The sequence below is a fragment of the Protopterus annectens genome, chromosome 4.part1 (genome assembly GCF_019279795.1).
Source record: "Protopterus annectens isolate FY-2018-M chromosome 4.part1, PAN1.0, whole genome shotgun sequence".
Classification (NCBI taxonomy): domain Eukaryota; kingdom Metazoa; phylum Chordata; order Ceratodontiformes; family Protopteridae; genus Protopterus; species Protopterus annectens.
This window is the reverse complement of record NC_056734.1, coordinates 519710417-519732753: the sequence shown is the minus strand read 5'-3', so window position 1 is coordinate 519732753 and position 22337 is coordinate 519710417. Positions and strand designations below refer to the sequence as shown.

Below are 22337 nucleotides of genomic sequence, written 5' to 3'. Positions count from 1 at the left end.
CGCTGGTGTATCGACTATGGCACCTAGTTTGCAGTCATCTGCGAACTTTGTCAGCCACAACCCTCCCATGTTTGCTTTAACATCTGAGAAATAAATGCTGAACAAGAGGGGTCCCAGGACAGATCCCTGTGGGACACCACTTGTGACTGGTTTTGAGTCTGACATTGCTCCAGCGATTTTAACTTTATGGGTTCTGTCCTTTAGCCAGTTTGCAACCCATCTAGTGACATAAGGGTTTACATTTAAGCTGTTGAGCTTATCTATGATGCCTGAGTGGGGTATTGTGTCGAAGGCCTTAGCCAAGTCCAGGTAGGCTGTATGGACTGCTTTGCCCTCATCAATGGTTCTAGTGACTGTTTTGAAAAAGTCAACCAGGTTCAAAAGGCAGGATCTGCCCTTTACAAAGCCGAACTGGGTGGGATCAAGTGTCTGTAGGTCCCCAATGTCTCTGTTTATGAGTTCCATAATGATTATTTCCATAGCTTTGCAGACCAGGCTGGTTAAGCTTATGGGGCGATAGTTCCCAGGGTCTGTAGAGGTACCCCCTTTGTGGAGTGGGACCACTGTTGCTGTACGCCAGTGTTCAGGTACATATCCTGTAGTAAGGCTAAGGTTAAATAGTATTTTTATGTGTGGGTTTAGCTCCTCTTGGAGTTCATGTAGCACGCAACCCGGGATACCGTCAGGTCCCATTGATGCTGTGTTTTTAGCTTTGCGGAGGGCGGCTCTCACCTGGACTTCTGAGATGACAGGGAGATTACATTCAGCTGGGATAAGTATTTCTTTTTTTGGGGGTGAGGGAGGGGAGAAATTTGCACTGAACCTGTCAGCCATAATGTTGGCAATATCTGTGGGTTCAGTGTATTTTTTGTTGTTGTGAACTAACTCTGAGCATATCTGAGGGTTTCTGCCCAGGTTTCTAACATAGCTGAAGAAGGCTTTGTGGTTATCTTTAGTGTCCTTAGCGATTTTTCTCTCAAAGTTAGCCTTGGATGTTTTTATGAGAGAACGTAGTTTTCTGCTAGTGTTGATCAGAGATGTCTTCCCTTTTTGGGATTTTGCTCTGTCGTGCAGTAGCTTCCTTCTTTTGTTATACAATTTGTTTATGGCTGAGGTCCACTAGACATGACGCTTGCCTTTGGTGGAGAGGGTCTTGGATTTATTTGGGATTGCATGATCCATGCATTCTTGGAGATGTCCATAGAAAGCATTTGTGAAGGATTCAGCATTGTGGGATGTGGTATTCACTGGCCAAGTGGGCTTAAAGGATACCATCTCAGTCTTAAGAAGAGTGAAGTCTGCTTTTGAGAAGTTTTTCACTGTGGTCTTTTGTGCTGGGGGTGGAGGTGGGATATGTATATCCAGGGTGATTAGTTTGTGGTCAGATCTCACTAGTGAGGGGTATACCTCCGGTGTGGAGCATTTTGTCCCCATGTTTGTGATGATCAGGTCTAGTATATTATCTCCCCTAGTGGGAGAGGTGACTAGTTGTTCCAGTGCATTTGAATTTATGAATTCCAGGAACCTTTGGGCTAGGGTGTTAGGGCTAGAATAATGTACCCAATCTATGTTAGGGTAGTTGAAGTTTCCCAGTATGATGGTATTTTGTGATACATTCATATCCTCCAATGTCTTCAGGAAGGCTGAGTGGGGTTCCTGAGATTGGGAGGGTGGTCTGTAACATGCTACCAGTTGTATAGCAGTTTTGCCTATGGTTAGTTGCACCTGTATGGTCTCCGATGCTTCATGTGTTGCTACTAACCTGGATGTGTGGCTGTCCTTGATGAATATGGACACTCCCCCTCCCTTTGTGGTTCGGCCCGGGTTTTGGGGCCGAAAAGCATGATACGAGGTATAGCCTGGTAGCTGGGGTGCTCTCAGGAGCCTTGAACCAGGTTTCAGTTACTGCACAGACGTCGATGTTCTCCATACTGAGGAGTGCATCGAGTGCCTGCATCTTGAGATTTAGACTTCTGGCATTGAGCAGCATTACCCTTAGTTTTTTCCATTTTGTTTTCTAAGGAGGTGGGTTTGTCTTTTGAGCCTTGCCTAAAAAGGCACTATGGGGTGGCAAGAGCCTTAGCCAATATCCGGAAGCCCAGTGGTGACAGGTGCAAGCCATCCCTTGCGAAGCAGCGTGGCTTGCCCAACATGTCATCCCAAGCAGACAGACATTGGATCCCCTTAGAATGACACCAGTACTTGAGCCAATTATTAAAGCTGATCATCTTGTCTTTGTATTGTGGCATCATTCTTGGTGAGGGCAAGATGCTGCTCAGGGTCAGGGTCATACCAGCCTGGGCTACATAATCAGAGAGCTCCTCTATGTCTCTTTTCATGTAGTCCAGGGAGGTATGTCTCAGGTCATTCACACCAGCATGGGCAATGACGGAGTCATATTTGTACTTGCTTTGGAGTGACCTGAGTGCGTGTGTTATGTGGCGGATCCTAGCTCCCGATAGGCAGCTCACAGTCACCCTCTCCTTGTTCAGCCTGGTAAGCGGGACATCAGTGTGTCTGACTATAGAGTCACCTATTACTAGTGTATCAGGCATGGTGTTTGGCCTTAAGGGCTGTGATTGATTGACACACTGATTTATTGAAGTATGTGTTGCATGTGTTTTGTTTTGAGGTGGTGGATTTTTGGATGTCTGCTTTGGGAGCCTCTGTTGTTTAGGTAAGTTTTTTATTAGAGCCTCCGATTATGTCTTTGTGTTTTTATGTGTTTGGTTTGCAGTTGTGGTAGGTCTATGTGGGACTGGGTTTGTTGCGTGTGTGGTTACCATCTCCTCCTGTCTGGTCATGCCAGCCCTGAGATGAGAGAGTTCAGCCTCCAGTTTGGCTATATAGTTGCATCTCTCACATGTATTTGTGTTTGTTGGGAGGAGGAGAAGGTCGTCTGTGTACATGAGACAATTGTAGCATTGTCTCAAGATACCCAGATTAACCAGCTGAACTGGAAAGGACGCCAGTAATCTACCACTCGACATGCTAGAACAGTATAAGGGAGTGCTGTGCCTTTAAGGGAAGTGGATATTCACAGGGGTGGTAGGTGGATGTAGTGCTTACTTTAGTATGAGAGTGCTTACTTAGCAGAGAAGTTTTGAGAACAAGTGCTAGGCTTATAATATAGCGAGTAGTCTGATTATACTAAGAGTAGAGCTTCCTTAAGGGGAAATTTGAAGAGCAGACTTGGTGGAGCCAGAAGAAGTTTAACCGGATGCTCACAATCGCGCAAAGCCGTGCAAACGCGGATTTTAAACAGGGAACTTCAAAAGAGCTAGAAATGGTCCAAAACAACCAATTACTACAGCTCTTGTGCTGAGGTCACTTCCTACAGGGACAGGTAGGCTGCTCAAGGCTCCCCACTCCCACTGGTGAGCAAAGAAACTTCCTTCTATCCAAGTAAGGTAATGGACAACACAGGAACTACACCACAGCCCAGAATACAGCAAAGCCTGTAAACTGGTCTAAACTAGTCGAGGAGAGGCGGGAAAACAAGGATTATTTTTTGTTTTTTGTTTTTAGATAGAAAACACACAGAAAATGCAGAAACAGTAATAAATCAGTTACATAGGCTAGCACACTTTAGTGGGCAGCCTCAACAGTTAAATTAAACAAACAAACAAACAAAGTGCAGATATTAAATAATGCAGCAAACAGCTAAAAAAACAGTTTAAGCTTGTTTAGGGTAAGCTAGAGAAGGTATTTCAAGTAAAAAAACAGCAAAGATACTTAAATCAAGAAACTAGTCGCTTTTCTGAATTCTCTGTAGCTAGGACCACTCTGCAGGACCACGAGGAGCTTGTCTAAGTAGTATAGCCAGAAAAAAACGCCCAGAGGCGGATTTTAAACAGGAAACTTCAAAAGAGCTAGAAATGATCCAAAACAACCAATTACTACAGCTCTTGTGCTGAGGTCACTTCCTACAGGGACAGGTAGGCTGCTCAAGGCTCCCCACTCCCACTGGTGAGCAAAGAAACTTCCTTCTATCCAAGTAAGGTAATGGACAACACAGGAACTACACCACAGCCCAGAATACAGGAAAGCCTGTAAACTGGTCTAAACTAGTCGAGAAGAGGCGGGAAAACAAGGATTATTTTTTTGTTTTTTTTGTTTTTAGATAGAAAACACACAGAAAATGCAGAAACAGTAATACATCAGTTACACAGGCTAGCACACTTTAGTGGGCAGCCTCAACAGTTAAATTAAACAAAAAAACATTCACCAAGCCTGGCGATATAATGAACCTGTTAGCAAACAAATTTGGTTCCAACTCAGATAATTGCCATGCTCTGGAACAGGCTCCCCATCCGTGTGAAGCAGAGTTCCTCCCTATCCCTGTTTAAGCACAAATTGGAACAATGGATAGGTAATCAGAAATTCACCCCTGCTTTGGCTCCTATGTCTCTGATAGACAGGGCAGTCAGTAAATCACCCCTACATAAATCAAATTTGTGGGTCACATTTAGGTTGTACAGCTAGGCTTATTGGGGCCCTACTGTTCATTAGTCCAGTATACATCTACGAGCCTTTAATAAATGAAATCAAATCTTTATAAACTAGAATATATTTTTTATTCAATTAATTACAACAAAATCACATTTCTAAGAGCAATAGTTCTCTCTCTTGTGAGTAGAACTGGCAAATATTGGAACTTTGACAGGTAAAAAATGCCTTTTGCCTTTAGTGTCAAGATTCAATCACAATTCCTCTAGCTGGTACAGTATGCACAAACACTACACACTCTGGTACTGTTACAAATGTAGATGGATCTGTTTGCAATCGATTCTGTGCACTTTTACGGCTGTTACTACATTTTTATTTATATCTGAACATTATGCAAACATGCCTCTTGACATTCCCTTTATTTTCCTTTATGATTACAAACCTAAAAAATCATAAATGAAACCCAAACAGATGTGCCTTATAGGTACAAATATGCTACAAACATCACAAACTTAAGACAAATAACACAACTATAACCAAGGAGTATATTACAAACAAGTGAATTTGTTCAACTTCCCTGTAATAGAGTTAATTCAGCTTGGATCTTTCATTTTTTGTTACAGAGACAAAGAAGCAGTTTTTGAGTTTTTAAGTAGCAGCTGAGACTGGGACTTGAGAACACCAAATGCTGGTAGACAGGGAAGACATTCTTTCCTTATGTTGACATTTTTGATGGCAATATTCATTTGTTGGCCAGCTGGGTGGGCTGCTCTGACAAGGAACTTTTACAGGCAAAATCCCAGCCAGAATCTTACTAAACTGTGTCATATTGTAACTTCCACACCCAACTTCATGTAAGCCCTTACATATCCACTTCTTATACCCACTGTTTTGTACATAATCATCTTTAGTCATGTGACCTACTGCCATTAAGAACTCATGTCCTCCCAGCCACCAGATAAGACAGAATGCCACCCTTCTCTACAAAAACTTACCCGCCCTGTACTAACCTTCACACCTGGGACCAAGGTACATGGACATTTTATTTTCACAAATAAAAGTAATTTCATGCAGACCAACCAGATTACAAATGTGCCTCTTCAGATATACCCACCTGGAGTTGACCTCTGCCTTCTCAGCATCCCACTTGCCTTGAAGTTGGATCATTTCCTTGACTTTCTCACGCAGCTGCTGCTCTAACCGAATACTCTGTAAGGCTTGTTTCTCTAGGGATGATGCAGCACTTGTCTGGGAGAGGCGCAGGTTTGAGTCCAGGTTTAAGCAAGCGGTCTGGAGACGTCGGGTTGTCCTCGCCATATCAGTTCTTACTTCATCCAGTCCTCTGAAAGTAAGGAGAAGCACTGAATTAACCAACTCTCAGCAGTGTAACCTACCATTTTCTTTTAAGATCCATTCAAATAAATGCTCTGTATTTTGTTTTTCTATTCTGATCTCAACATTGTCTTGCCAATATTATTATCACCTCATTGTAACAGAAGGATACTGCATTTATAATTGCCCAACACACTTCATTGTCAATTTTACATACAGTTGTCAATTCATAAAAGAATTTTACATATTTTAATCTAAGTTGCCTATACAACAACATGAAACAGGTTACAGTGTAAATAATTAAAACTGCCATAAAACAGCAAATGCCCAAATTCAGAATTACTAAAATCCTGCTGTGAGTCTAAAAGAAGTTTAAGAAAAAAATAAAGGAGAAAAATGTAATATTCAGCTAGTGCATGAAATTACAGAAGTTGCAGGACTGAAAACCATATCAGACAAAACAGAAAAAGAGAAGCCTTTCAGAGCAGTGAAAATGCAACTTAGGAAGTGAAAGACTAGAAATGCTTGTTAAAAGGGAGAAGGAATAAAGAGTGGATAACCATGAAAAGGGTGAACTACTGAATGGACATTCTTGCTGAGTGTTCTCCAGAAAATAAGAGAGGCACCTAAGCTACAAAAGAATCCTAGAACTGGGAAATGAAAGGTAAATGCCAGAGAATTTATAAACTTCAGTTGATAATCAATGTGGCCTGGAGGTATCCCAAGTCAAAATCTGAAAAGCCCAAGGGAAGCGTACTCCTAAGTGTGACAATTAAATAGTGCATCAGGGCAGAGGTGAGAATCTGTGCCAAAAGTAAAAAAAAAGAAGGTGAAGAAAATAAAAAAAAAAACAGTCAAAGAGGGGCCCACCTTCAGTACTGTAAAGAGAGCACTGTAGGTCTGAGAATCCCATCACCATAACAACACACAGAGATTCGAGGCAGGATTGAATATAACTACTAAAATGAGACAAGGTCTGCATTAAATGCTTCATACAGATAAAGAATCCAGCAGTGTATATCTTACTAGAAAGCAGGGTCAGATGAATATATGGTGAAAATGAAACATTTAGATATTAGGAACACCATCAGCCTTTCATAACACTTGATGCAGGTCAAAGTGGCAATCCTAACCAACAGAAAGCCAGCTGGACTTAAACCTGATGCACACTAATGTTCTTCTTTCGGCTTTTCTCGGTTAGGGGTCGCCACAGCAGAACTCTGGTCTGCTAATGATTGGCAGTAGATTTTTACGGTGCCAAGGTGCCAGCTCGACGTCCATCCTTTAATGAAGGCATGCCCATTCACGCATGTCTTTCAAATGACACTCGACCGCAGGGAGAACATGCAGACTCCACACAGGAGGCGCTCCAGCCGAGAATCAAATGGGAGAACCTCTTGCTGTGAGGCGAAAATGCTACCACTGCACCACCACGGCTATGGTATCTTAAAGTGAGACAGCAAAATAAAATGGCAAGCATTTCACTAAAAGACTCAGTGTTGCCAGACAAAAACTGTAAATCATTGCAAAATTATAAATTCAGTTGCCAAAAAAGTCCACTTTTTCTACACTCAGCACTGTAACAATGCAGGTCCCAGATTTGGTTTTATAACTTGTGATGCCTTATAGTTAAAAACAGTAAACAAATGAGTATTTTAAGCCACCTCAAGCATATTCTGCACTAATACTGTATTAATACCTCATGTCATTATGCAGTTATAATAGACTGTGATAGTACTCCACAGTGTTGCTATAAAACTTCACAGTAACTAAGCATGGATATTAAATTAGCATTTCTCAGAGTTTAATGAGTTGAGAGACTAAAAATTCCATACAGAGTACTCTGTCAGGAATACTGGGCAAGCAGATGAGTGTAACTAAGGAAATTATTATTTTGTGCTAGGATACAGGATATGAATTGCCTAGACATAGTGAGGTCTTGTTAAGTTTAATTCTGGTCTCTGCTAAAAAAGCAATTACTAGAAAATGGAAATCAAAATTTAACCAACTGTACTTAAATTACTGAATATTGTAACACAGATAAAAGAACAGGAAGTGGGATCTTTAGAAAAGGGTAACAGTAAATTAGTCATAAAAAATGGAAATTGTGGGAACAAAACATCCAGAAAATTGTTTTGGAGGAGGAATGAGGTTTAAGAGAAGGTAAGAACTGAACAATTTATGTAATGCTGGATTGATTATATTGTGTAGAACAATATCTGTGATATATCATGTTTGTAAATGTAAACTTGTTAATATGGTTTAATTACTTGTATATAAATGTAACTTTGCCTGTGTCACAAGTGATAATTCAGTAAAGTTGAGCACTGTAAAAAATACATCAGTATATCAACTATACAAGAATAATGTAACAGTATTCACAAAAACATAACAGTGAAAAAGCAACAACTATAAGTGGAAATGCTGTAAAAATAAATTTACACATTCATTCTGAATGATCTTATACAAAAACTGCATTCTTCAATCAACAGTAGGACCAAAATCCATTTGGGACAATTATGCTGGATCTACTAGAACTGGCTGAAATCCTTTTATCATCAGCTCAGTTTGCCAGTGACTATTAAAGTGAGCGTTCTGAACAATGGGCTAAACTCATTAAGATACTGCAACATGTACACCTCTCAGTACACGCTGTGGCCCCTTTCCTCGACTCAGCAACTGCTCTTACATGGTACTGCAAAGTCCTCTAACAAGATGTGCATCACCTGATGGGCTAGCCCCATGTCCATGCTGAATATTAATTATGCATTGTGGGGAAAAAGGCACATGCTAATTAGCCATGTGCACTCTCCCCAGAACCGCCTCCAGGAAGGCATCTACACAGCTGAGTGATTCAAGAAGTCACTCGGCTGTGTAGATCAACACAACTATCCCCGCCACTTTGCAGTACTGAACATGGCCATGTTCAGTGGTATAACACAGTTGGGGGGAGGGGGCATTAGAGAGCAGGAAACACTTTTAAGATGCCATAATGACACAATGTTAATGCAGAGTTGGGAGATGCACTAGACTTCAGGGATGATTTTTAAAAGTGCTGTAATTGCACCAACAGTAGTATGGGGATCGGGGCGTGTGGGAGCAAACTAGACAGCAGGGCAATACTCCTTAAAGTGCCATAACAGCAATGACATCATAACAGGGAGCAACAATCTGCATGAAGTGGTAGTAACTGGGTTTCAAGACTCATGCAAATTAGCTGATAATGAGGTCTTATATCTTGTCACGGCTAACATTTTTCTGAATCACAAACCAGCACATCCTGGAAGAAGGATCTTTCTAGCATGAGCCATGGGGATCTTGCTAGGCACTTTAATGAATCCCTGGGAATGTCTTCAATATGCCTCCCCAACTTTTACTAATAAGCCAGACTTATATTTTTGTTGAGGAGCATAGTTCTCCTGTACAACATTACCACCACACCCTCAGATTTAACTACTCAAAGAGTGTACAGTAGCTGTGAATAGGGAATTCATTCCTATATTTTCCTCTTCTTCCATCTTGCCTGATTTCAGCATTGTTATATGTAAGTCCAAGAAGTCTGGGGAGTGCAGCACCCACGTTAAGTGTGCAAGGAATAATTCAAATTGCAAAACCACCTTATAAAAATAGTTGGCAATACTGATATACCAAATCCTCATGCACTCTGATGAAGGAAATAGTGTTTTACATTGATATATGTTAACTTGGCTGCACTATGACTTTGTTCAATTGTGCTTGAAAAAATGTTCAGTAATAACCTGAATTTTACCTGAATTCAGGCAGACCCACCATGATACACTTTCTTATAAAATAGCTGTTTTATTTTATAACTATTTGTTGCTAACTCTGACAGAAAGTTTTGAATCTTTTTTGCTGTACTACAATGTTTTTAAACATACACACACACACACACACACACACACACACACACACACACACACTAATGTGACCACACATAGACACATGCACACACACATACACTCAGTGCTGTCTTGCCATAGATAAAAACTTTTGGCATGTAGTGGTTATACTTCGTGCAGACTCAGACTCTTACCTTTGAGATGTGGTAAGAAGATCAGTGAAATTGCTTCGAAGTGTTGCCACCTGTCGCCAAAGAGTCAGAATTCGACTGTGCTCATTACTGAGGTAAGAGCTGTAGTTCTGAGGAGGGGGGCAGAAAGCAGATTGACAGTTAGTAAGTGGCAGAGTCTCAAACATCAAGAAAACATGGTTCATACATTCTACTTCTTGTACTTTATAATAAAATGTCAAGCTAAAAGGCACCCCTTTCCACTACTGGATCTCAATTCATTACAAATGACGTCTATACTGTATAATGATAGTTGTGCAAGGGTGCACTGAAAAGGAAAATATGCTACAAACTACTGACTGAAGATACGAACTAGCAAACCTTGAATGACATTGGTTTCAAATACCCCTTTCCTCACTTTTTACTGCATAGATAATAAATATTTAATGAAAAGGTGTAAACTGAAGACTGTATTGGGGACTTGTATGTATCCCCTGCAAGCTCCACTGAAGAAGACTGCTGTAGTAGCAGAAACATCCTTCATGGCATGAACCCTGATCCGACTTGGTAAAGAGCTGCCCCAGCTTCATGACAAAAAGCAATACAACTAGATAACCACTTAGAACTGGCTTGTTTTCTCACTGCCTTACCAATTATCTGGGGCAAGGGAAACAAAGAGTTGGTCAATCTTTCAGACTTCATTTGTCCTACAGCTGTATAAAATCCAAAGTCATCTTTCAAATCTGGATAATGAATAAGCCTCTGACCATTTTTCTTAGGACAATGAGAAGACAAAGAACGCAGCTGAATCTTTTTACTTAGGCATAATAGGAAGATGATTAACCAAGGCAACTATACACCACTGTTAAAAACAGTAAAAGGATATTTGTATGCCAAGCCCTCTAATTCAAAAATCCTTCTTGCATAAATCATAGCAGCCAATAAAAGAGTTAGAAGGAAGTTTCAAAGAACAGGCTAAGCAAGCTCAAAAGGTACTTTGGACAAAGTTTCAACAAAAAAATGACATTCTGTTCAAAGCAGTGAGCAGTACAAGGAGAGTTAAGATGAAGAAACGGGCAGGCCAACATTAGAGATGTGATACAGGTAATCCAAAGCCATGATAACATACACCTTCACGGGTGACTATGTGTCGGGATGTCAGCCTCAAACTTTAGAAGACTAGGTTTTAGCCTACCATGAGTTTCAGTCTCTTCTTTCATAAGCTGTCAGTTTTTACTCCATTAGCTGGTATAGCATCCAAAAACAATCATATAATTTATGTGTTTCAGGACATACTTCTAAACCATCACATTGAGGGCACTCAGCTGATTCCACTAGGTTGGGACAAATTCCAAAAGACTTGCTCTCAGTGTTAGTGACTTAAAATAGCATAAGGCCTATCTATAAGGCAGATGTATACTGGGGTAAGTCACTTACACTGACAGCATGTCTGTTAGAATTGGGCCCATTTTCTAAATTGGCAAGTGGGTTACTTTATTTCCCTTGCCTCAGGTATCTGGGTAGGGTGATGGAACAATACGAAATTTCGAAATGGTTATTCAGCTGCATCATAACTTCTGGTTCTCCATCTCTGAATTTAACTATTTTCCCTAAAAATCAATTTTACTGTAATGTAGTTCCTATTAAATGTCAGTAGCCTCTTGAGCTGTTTATCTTCTTTGTTAAATGAGCAAGGTCTTTAATGTAAAAAGCAGGGAGGACCTTTATTTTATGGCAGGCCATAAGCTGATCTTCTAAACTTTCAGTTTTTCAAACTCAAACACTGTATCTGTCTCTGAGGAGCAGCTATTATACTAAGCACTCAAGCTACACATTTTCTTCCGACACTGGCATTTATCAAACTGTTTTTAGCTACGAGAAAGAAGTGATGTTCTTCCCTTTCTAGGCACAAGTGAATATTAAAGCACTGTGTCTAACATCAGTAACTTCATAACTCCTGATGAAGAACTCCTGTTAGTAACTGTAACTCCAATGTTGGTCCAGTAAAAGGTATTACACCACCTCTATGTTCCATTCTCAGTCTCCGGGATTCAGTTAACGCCTACACTAAGAGTACACCATTCTGAGTCAACAGACAACACAGACATAACTCACACCTTCTTCCTCCTAATTTTAGTTTTCCTACTGATTTTCTTGCAGCTTTAAATATTGACAGGGATTCATAAAGGTTACCACAACGTGCAGACTACATGTACACTTAGTGTAATCTTTCTGAGTAACTAGAAAGCACAAAAATGTGATAAGAATGTTCTTGAATACAAAGCATGTACACTTAGTGTACGCTTTATTGAATCTGGCCCAATATGTTTTCTGTTAGTGAAGAGGCACAAACTTTCTAATTTTTTCCAACCTTCAGGAGTGAATCTTTCCTGGATTCACTCCCAAAGCTAACTCTTTTCTTTATTTACTAAATATGTAAGGTTTCCTGGAGCTGAAATTCATTGCATCTTGCAAAATCTGCATCACAGAAAAAGAAACCTAAAATCAAAATATTAGCCCTCAAGCTGTAATACACAGAATATGCAAGAATGGATGCAAACCCAGTTCTTTTGATGAAAACTGAGGTCGTTCCTGAGAAAAGATTTGTATATTTATAAGCTGCTTCCAGAACAGATAAAACTGCAGTTGTCTCAGGCAAAGTCTTATCTGCTAGAATGAGCTGGGAATGCTCTTACTACGCTTTTGTCGCAGCTCTTTGAACTAGACAGACTGCAGCTATACGAATATGCTGTTTCCACTGTGATGAAATGAAGATCTCTTCGATTCACCTGAAACCTGAAAAATCTTCTGAGATGTTTGTGAATGGGCGCTTTTCAGATCTAAAGTCACAATCTAAGCGTCCCAAGGAAATAAGGCAAAGATAGTTTGGGGGCTTACTGTTTATTTGGTAGATGTGTTAACCAAGTAGGTGCAGTCCTGAATACCTAAAACTTCCCAATGATGCTTTAATGCAGATATACCTAAATCTGGTCTCAACAGGCCCCTTACTCTGAAACAAGAAGAGATATGGAATGCATCCTATCCTTTTGTAAGGAGAATATAACATTTTCATTAATGCTTTTGTAACTTTGTAAAAATATGATTGTCTGACTTAGTCCCAAGTATTCTTGATACACTCAGAGAGTTGACCAGGGATACATTTGATATAAATCCTAACTTGTAACCCACTTTTCTTACAAAGTGCCACTATACTGTACAAATCTTGTACCAGTTCTGTTCAAATAGTTTTGGTCTTCCTTTCGCTTTCCTGTACTATTACTTGACGGAGGAAAATCTGCAAGGGAAAGTGAAAACATTAGAGGCACTACAAATAAGGATGTTTCATTATTTTATTCAAGATATTGTCAAGCTAGGGCTCTTCATCTAATCCTGTCTCCTAATAATGAATGTGTATAACCAGGACCTCAGGCAAATTTTAACACGAGAGTAATATTTATTAGCTGCAAACAAATAGTTCATAACTTTTTTAGGAATTTGTCAAAGTCAACTTTGAATGTTGTTGTTGTTGTTGTATCTTTCGGCTTTTCCCGGTTAGGGGTCGCCACAGCGGAACTCCGGTCCACTAATGATTGGCAGTAGATTTTTACGTACCGAGTTGCCAGCTCTGACGCACAACCTTCAACTAAGGTACGCCCATTCACACACATCTCCACACAGAAGACGCTTTTAGCTGAGAATCGAACAGGACAACGTCTTATGAATGAAAAGCTTATTATGATACTTAACTTTGAAAGCCAGAAAATAAAGTTCTCTTATAGTAATGGAATTTGAAGGCCAGAAAATAAAATTCTCTTATAGTAATGGAATTTGAAGCATCTGTTCTTTTCCCAAGGTTGCAGGCTCAGTGGTATACAAGAACTAAACTCTCATAGTGATGCAGATGAGTCAGCATTGACTAGCAAAGTGGGCATTGGAGGAGCTGGTGACAGAATCTGGCAGTGAGTGGCTAATGCCAACTTGAATTTCCTGGAGGGATGAAGGTAGTCCAGTCTGCTGCCATGCTGGCAACTTCTGATAAGAGGTCTGAGGTATGAAGCACTAGTAACTAGGATGGGCCTTTGGCACTGGAAAGATGCATATTTTGCTAATTTATTTATTTATTTATTCATTCATTCATTCCTGAAGGCCATATTAAAACTTATGGAGTCTTCATGCATGTTACAGGTGATATCATCAGCAGTTGACTGTTGCATATACACTGCTGTGTTCCCTGTTTTTCCCCTCTCTTCCTTTATCCTACCCACCATTCCTCTTGTTCTTTCAGGTCTAGTCATATCTGCTTTGATTTCATAAGATAACATCTCTTTCAGCTCTTTTTTCTTTTTTTTTTTTTTTGCCATTCCCTTCCACCCTTCATTTTGATTACTTTTAATTTCCACCTTATGATTTTGAGGAATTTCCTGTCCAGCTCTTGTCTGGTGGCTCTTTGTGTACCTTTCCAACTTCTGGCTATAATGCCTTTAACTTCCATTGCTAACATTCTCTGCACTCTTAGCTCCTTCTCCTCCATCCTCCATTACCCTTTTCCATGCATACTTCTCAAGTGTACCTCATTCTGAGGAATGTACCTCATTTCGGGTCTTAAAAAGTTCATGTTCCTTGAAGTTCCACATTGAAAGGGTCTGTCACACATTCAGTGTTAGGAATGTTTTAACTGATATCAATGACAAATAGAAATAAGCCGTATTGATTAATAAAAAGATATTTTTTATAAGAAAAATGAGCATATTTTAATCATCCTATGACCTTCTTAGTTGAAGCTGTTAGTAAGCCATTAGTATGTGCTCCACATTCTGCCCATTTGTTCCACATCACGAGGGCTAGTGTTCCTCATTTTGGAGCTGGAAGGTTTACAGCTGTTTCCATGCTTCCTGAGCCCCATTGCATTACCAGAAAATGTGCAGCACTCCTACTCAGTCCTTCCTGCATCTCCTGCATGCACTGTTTTCCTTTTACCCTTTCATTTCTATAGCCTCTTTGGGGTAAGAGACCATTTGCTAAGTATTGTGTGTGTTTCATCTCTTAGCCCATGTACCTGCTGCAGTTTCTGTTTCACCTTTACAGCTCTCACCCATTCCTCTTTATTTTTCTAACCCTTCATTCTCTACGCCTTATTCTCATGCTCTTAATAGTTGCTTCCCCTTCTCTTTCTCTTTGGTCCTCATATATAACTTTCCATTTTACCTTTTTGTTGCCTTCCACTTCTTGTCTTTACACTGCTTTTCCCTTTTACAGACTCCCTCTCTTCTGACTTTTTAATCAGGTCTACCTTTCTGATTATAGTTCCACTATTCCTTTTCTGATAGCTTGTGTTGCTGTTAGTTTTTGCAGTGCACAGCCATAGCCAGGCTAAGGGGAAGGCAGGGGCTGCCCACACAAACTGTTTGAGATGGCACAACTGTTAATACCAATTAAACAGAAGACTGAATAAATGAATGCTGGCAATGTCAAAAAAATATCAAGTGACTTGTGCTACAATTTCTGAGCGGTGTTTGTCCATTTTTAGCTCTAGAAGTCCAGAGTTTTTTTTTTTTTTTTTTTTTGCTTGTCAACTTCAGCCTTGTTTTCCAAAGTAGGATTATGCCCAGTTTAATCCTCATGAATTCTTCATTTCTGAGCTGCTCCCATCTTTAGCTTCTACTCTGTTGTCTGGGGTTTCCCGGTCTCCTTTTATACAGTACATTTCTTTCTTTCTTAGTTCTGTCCATTTTCTTCAGCCCCTCCCTCATCCAGCATGCAACTTCTGAGTCTCCTGATGCATCTGAGAGAGGCCCTCTCCCCACTGGTAATTCTACCAGTATAGTCTCTCCACACTCTGGCTGCTCTCTGATTCTTTCCTTCTGTACATCTTTGTGGGACTTCCCTTTGATAGGATTTTTGTACACCTTTGGATTTCGCCTGTGTTTCTATCTTTTCTGTTGTCCTTCCTCTGACTTCATTTTTCATTTCTTTTGGTTGCACTGACATCCTCTGTTTCTCCTGCCTTTTATTATTTGCTTTGGCACCTCCCATTCCACATGTGTCTTCTTTCCTACCAACACATCTACTAACAGTGTAAACCTGTGTAATGGCTGCTAACCTCTCTATGCCCTGTGTTGGCTAAATTCAGTTTCTCTCAGGTAAATTAGTTAACTACAATCTGTGACTCTGACTGATGCTTTTCGTTATATGAGCAATGAACTGTTGAGTACCTGCCTTGTCATGTAACATAATTCTCTCCCCTTTCTACTGAGCCCTTTTTTTATTTGCCCAAGGATGTAACTGACCCCATAATACACTACTCCCTTTCAGTACATAACCAATCTCCTAATACATTTCAGATACTCACTAATACTTTACTGTACAACTAATATGTACTACACTTTACTCACTACCGTCACATTAAAATCCTCTCCACTCTAAGTCACCCATCTTCTCCCTCTTAACTGCCTATCCAGCATAGTCAAGTCTAGTCATCATCATCATCATCATCATCATCATCCATCAACCCCTTTCCCATTTTTCTACATGGGGTCAGGGTGTTGTGTCAACTGTCACCACCTCTTTCTGTTGAATGTCACCCTCCTACCTTCTTTGACACATGCCTTACTGTCGCTGGTCTTCTCTCACACAATCCATTCACCCCTTTGCTGAATGCCGTCATTTCCTTTTGCCTTCATCCAGTTTGTCCCAAACTTTTTTCACCAGTTTATCTTCTACTTTTCTGCATATGTGCGCATACCACTATAATCTGTTCACTTTGACCTTTTCTGCAATTACAGCTAATCTGGCTTCTGCTGTTATGTCCCCATGACTTCATCTGTCCTACAGTGTGCATCCTACCAACTGCCTCAGGCCGTCATCTCTATTACCTTCTTCCTCAACTGCTCTACCTTTACTGCCCAGGTTTCTGTGCCGTTTCCGTGCCATACCATGGTACTGGTTGCACCACTATTTTGTACACCTTAATTTTCAGTTTCTTTGTCATTCTTCTGTCATACACTAACCCTGATGCACTGTGCCAGTTGACTGCAGCCCCTCTGAATCCAGCTTTGACCTCCTAATGCAGACTTCCCTTCTCTTCAGTTACTCCTCTCAGATACCTGAAGCCCTTAACCTGTTCCACTATTTTCCCTTCTAGCTCAGTTCTCAGCTTCTTCTTATTTCCCCCATTTCCAGCCATTACAAGTGTCTCATCTGTACTCATTTTCGCCCCATGTGGTTTCAGTTTTGCATTCCATTCCTCTATCCTCTGCTGAAGTTTTTGATCAGCCCCTGCCTGTAATGCTACATTGTTTGCATACAGAAACTTTGCTGATATGTACCCTGTAACCTGTTTGCTAATGTAGTTTGGCATTGGGCTCGGAGCTGAACCCTGGTGCACAGCCAGTCCCACTAGGAATCCCTCTGTGAGACTGAACACTGTTCATAATTGAGTCACTGGGTCCTTATATATAGCCTGCACTAATTCTACCAATGTTTCTGGGAATTTGAACCACTGCAGGACTGCCCAAATCAGCTTTTTTGGGACCTTATCATATGCCTTCTCCAAGTCTAGGAATGCCCAGTTAGACTCCAATCTCATCTCTAGCTTCTTCTCAGGTATCAGTCTCACTGCAAACATTGGGTCAGTTGTGCTGCATCCTGATCTAAATCTGAACTGCTCATCTCCCATCTTACTTTCTACTATTCTGCTTATTTGCTTATCAGTCACCCTCTCCAGAGCCTTCATGCAGTGTGACAGGAGTTTGATACCGTTGTACTGCCCACAGCTGTGAATGTCTGAATGTCCCCTTTGTTCTTGTTCACTGGCACTAGTATGCTTATTCTCCAGTCATCTGGAATATGTGTTTCTCTCCACACTGCTATGAGTACCCTTAGGAGCCATTTTTCCCCACCTCACCCAACATCTAGATCATATCTGCTGTGACTTCATCTAAGCCTGATGTTTTCCCTGACTTCATTTTCCTTATGGTTGTTCTTACTTATTTTGTGGTGGGCTCCTCCCCCTCTTTCATCATGGGGCTGTGTCTGGGGCAGTACAGCTTTTGTAGGGTTTTCTTCATTCAGAAGTACTCCTTCCATCTACCTTTGATATCCTGTGGACTAGTGAGCAGGTATGCTGGCATCCCTTATGAAGGGTAGCTGACTATCTGGCTCCCTATTGAAATGTCACCTCCTGAAATGCCAAATGCTGATAAGCTGAAAAAAAAAAAAAGACTGAGAAGACAGGAAAAGAGTGAATCACGAAAATCAGCCATGTCCTTTAAATGGGCAAGGCACCCACACCCTCGGAAATTGTATACACTAACTCCAAGACAGCCATACCTTGGAGAAAAGGAAATATTCAGAGAAATGGCATGTCAGACTTAGTATATGTAAGTCCGATTTTTCGGCCATTCAGTCTCCTTATTCCGGGACTCACTCTTGCGGGTGTCGAAATTTCAAATAGTTACCATCTTCATCTTTCTGCCTTTGCTTTATAACCTGATATAGTTTATTTGTGCCATCTATGGAATCACTTTCCAGAAGCTGGTAGAGCGTATCTGATACTTTGATCTTTGCTATTGCTACTCCTTTCTTAACATCTTTATTAGCCCACCAGTATTCCTTTCCAGCCTGGTTTGTCTTTTTGTAGTTCCCACTTCATCCTGTACTCCCCTTTCTTTTGATAACTTTGTGGGTTTCTGTACTCCACCACTACCTTTCCTTATGTATCTTATTTCCTGTTGTGTCTCTACTGCAGATCTGTTCTTTTGCCCTTAAACAATGTATTTTGAGATGCTGCCTTTCTTGTTCTTCTCCACCTATTTCAGCTTCTTCCTGAGGTGCTAGGGCCTGGAGTTTTTTTTTTTCTTGAACTAGTGTGCTTTCTTTCTCTACAGTCAACTTCCAGGTTTTGAACCTAGTTTCTATTGACTATAGAGCTTTCTTGGAGGGCCAGCCGAGAAAGTCCAAACACAATTTATTAAATAAATAAAATAAGAACACTTAACGTTATCACTGTTGACCCTCCAATTGTGCTTATTCTGTGGTTTACTGGTTGTGTATCCGGTGCACATTATCCACTTTATTTTTGTTTTTTTTGGACCATAGAGCTTTCTCTGAACTCTGTGTGCAAGTCATTATGGCCACCAATAGTTTATGCTTAGAGCCAATCATTTCAGTAGGGACAACATTACAATTTCTAATGTGATCCAATGTCCTTTCCTTACTAATAGGAAGTCTACCTGAATTTCATGTTGACCACTCTTGTATGTAATCTTGAGGCTGTTTCTCTTAGTATTGGTCACCATTAAGCTCTTTGGCAGGAAAAAAGTTGAGAATGGCTTCACTATTCATGTTTCTCCAAGGCAGTCCTCATATCCGATTCTGCTTATCCTGATATGAGCATTCGGTCACTCATTAGAAAATCCAACTCATTTTGTCTCACTTTATCAAGGAGATACTGTATCTGCTGTCTGAGTGCCTTTTTTGCCTTGCCAATCGGAGCCCTGCTGTGGAGCACAGGCTAATATCACAAAGACTGCTCAGTCTTTACAATGGAGTCTTGTTGCCATGATTCATGATTCAAAACTCTTACTAAAGATATTCCTCCCAACAATCCCAGCACACCACCTCTTCAGACAGCAAACTCCCCTTATTTCACCCTAAAACCCATCGCCACCACCTATATCAAATTGATACTTCTTAAACTGAAACCCTGTTCTCTTTCAGGAAATAATCCCCCAGTAGAATATATCAAGCTGTTTACCAGTTCCATAGCCTATCCTGTGTCTCTTCTAGTTAACAGATCTATCAAGGAATCATAAATTCCTTCCCTATGGAAAAACTTTGTCATCATGCCCTTTAATAAAGGAGGAACCTTATCTGATATAACCAATTTCAGACCTATCACCACAGTATCCCCTTTGTCAAAAATTCTAGAGAAGTGCATTCGCAAGCAATTTCTTCAACATATTCTTTGGGTAAAGCTCCTGACCCTCATACAGCATGGTTTTAGACCCATCTAAAGTACTTCCATGGTCTTAATAACTTTCAGAGATACTATTAACAAAGCCACAGATGAAGCAAACTTGTTTCCTCTGTATTCCTTGATCTCTTTAAAGCTTTTGATCTAGTCTCTTACCAAAAACTCCTCTACGAACTGTCTTCCCTTGGGCTATCACAGCCCAAACTACAATGGCTTAACAGCCACTTAACCGATAAATACCTGTCTGTTAAATGGCTCGCCACTTTTTTCACTTCCTTCCTTCCTGTCAAAACTGGTGTGTCACAGGAGTCCATTCCCGGCCCTCTACTCTTTAATACGTTCCATAACAATTTACAAACATCCTCTCAACAAGCTTCACTCATACACTACATTGATGAGCCTACACTAATATGTATTTCCGACAACCTAATACATATTATTCAACCACCAACAAACAGGAAACTGTAATCCACAACCGAAAAACCAGGAATCAAGTCTCTAAAAAACGTTTTCTTTTTTATTCACACAAAAAATCAATTCTCCTAGTGCCTCGGCTAACAAATAGCCTGAATACATCTTCAAGAAGCCTTCCACTCTGTTGAAAGTTGGCTACAAGATAATCACCTACTATAACATCCCAATAAACTAAATTACTTCTCTTTTTTCAAAATCTCATGTCCATGAAATAAAAACAACTTTAATATTTTTTCCTTAAATAATACCATGACTGAAGTTACCCCACATACAAAACTACTTGGCATGCCAATCGATGATAAGCTTAAATTAAATTTGCATATCCACAACAGCATCAATAAAAGGCACCAAAAACTAGATACCCTACACAGAGTAAAGAAATTCCTTACAGACTCTGACAAGGTAATTCTAGCTACCACTTACATTTTACCCTCTCTCCTATATGAAGCCCCTATCATGGGCAACCTACAAGCCTCAATTATTTCTAAATTTAAACAGTGCAATAACAAAGTCACCAAATTCACTTGCAACAAATCTTACCAGACCCACCACTGTTTAGCACTAAAAACTCTTAACTGTCTCAAGCTTCCTCATCACCTATCTTATAATTAGTTCATCTTAACAAATAAAATCATCCATACCACATCAGTCTCCCCAGCAATTAGACCCCTACTCCAACACTATCTTTTAAATCATCCCCTTCAGTCAAATAATAAACAGCTGCTTACCATCTACAAACCACAAAGGTCTGCTGAGGTCAGTCTCTTCCACTAGTGTAGCTAGAATTTGGAATAAAATTCTTCTATCAGTCAGGTCTATCACACACCTTCATATTTTCAACCCATTACTAAAAGACTTCCTCTCTGCCTTCTGGCTTTGTCCCTGCTCTTTATCTGGGACATACCTCTCTAACACCCTCATTACCTTTCTTATACATCCATTTAAAGCTCTAAATCACTTAACCTACTTATCCCCTTCTAATACCTCACTTTATTGTACTTCTTAAACTACTATACCTACGTCTAATAATCACATCCAAATTACTATTCCATCACTACTCCTCTGTTAACACTCAGACTTGCTTATCTTCTCTAATACCTCACTATATTGTATTTCTTAAAGTACTCCTACTTATCTTATACATCACTTTTCTATCTGTAAAGTCTCAGTACAAGGCCTGTAAATTTAATGTTTGTGAATATCAATAGAAATTTTATTATACTGACTATTAGGCTATGTATTCACTGAAACTGCATTATAAAATGTGTTACTATAAACACTGATTGCATTAAATATGATACCTTGGAGCTTTTCTCCCTGAACCTCCACTGAAAAAAGGGCACCTGTGCCCAGATGGAATTTCCCAGTAAACAAATTTCAAAAAATAATTAAATTATATCATTAATTTTGATAACATCTCTCAGTGACTTCAGAATAATCTCACCACAGTTCCCACACCATTTCTAGTCTGTCCTTCCCTTGAGTAATAGACTAGATTCCAGGTCAACAGGCCTCACTGCACTGCCCTTTTACCTCATTTCCTGGATACGTAGAATATCCAGACTCCTCCTTTCCCATCATGTCATACATGCAAGAATACAAAAAAATCAAAAGTGCAAAATTATGTAGCCAGAGATTCCTCAAAACATAAATGACTTTCAACTGAGACCAGTGGTTTCAACAAACTGATAATATCACATTGATTTTACGCATTCTTACATAACTGCTTACAAAGCTGGAGATAAGCCAATCGTTATAACATAGCTGGCCCTTATGGAAGGCTTATGCACCTATATATATATATATATATCTATGTATGTCTATATCTATATTTATAACAATACTGATAACGATATATATATATATATATATATATATATATATATATATATATATATATATATAGATAATTTAGCAAATATAGAAGACTCTGCAAATGGGATACTATAATGCCTAGCCCTTCCCTATGAGTCTGGACCCAATGCTTTTTCATATGCAGCGTTCATGCAGTGAGCCCCCATTTAATTAGGACACATGCATAATGATGAAAGTTTCTACCATAAGGCATGTTGGTCGTAA

General features: G+C 39.9%; 1 protein-coding gene across 1 annotated transcript in view; it reads right to left on the bottom strand.

The window, feature by feature from the left end:
* LOC122801244 (rootletin-like) overlaps positions 1-22337 on the bottom strand; it is a 2937720-nt gene that overhangs the window by 2177635 nt on the left and 737748 nt on the right. Inside the window, exons 9-10 of the mRNA XM_044070796.1 lie at positions 9836-9942; positions 5564-5791 (exon numbers count right to left, since the gene is read on the bottom strand). Of these exons, the coding sequence (XP_043926731.1) occupies positions 5564-5791; positions 9836-9942 (335 nt within the window). The remainder of the gene's footprint in view (positions 1-5563; positions 5792-9835; positions 9943-22337) is intronic.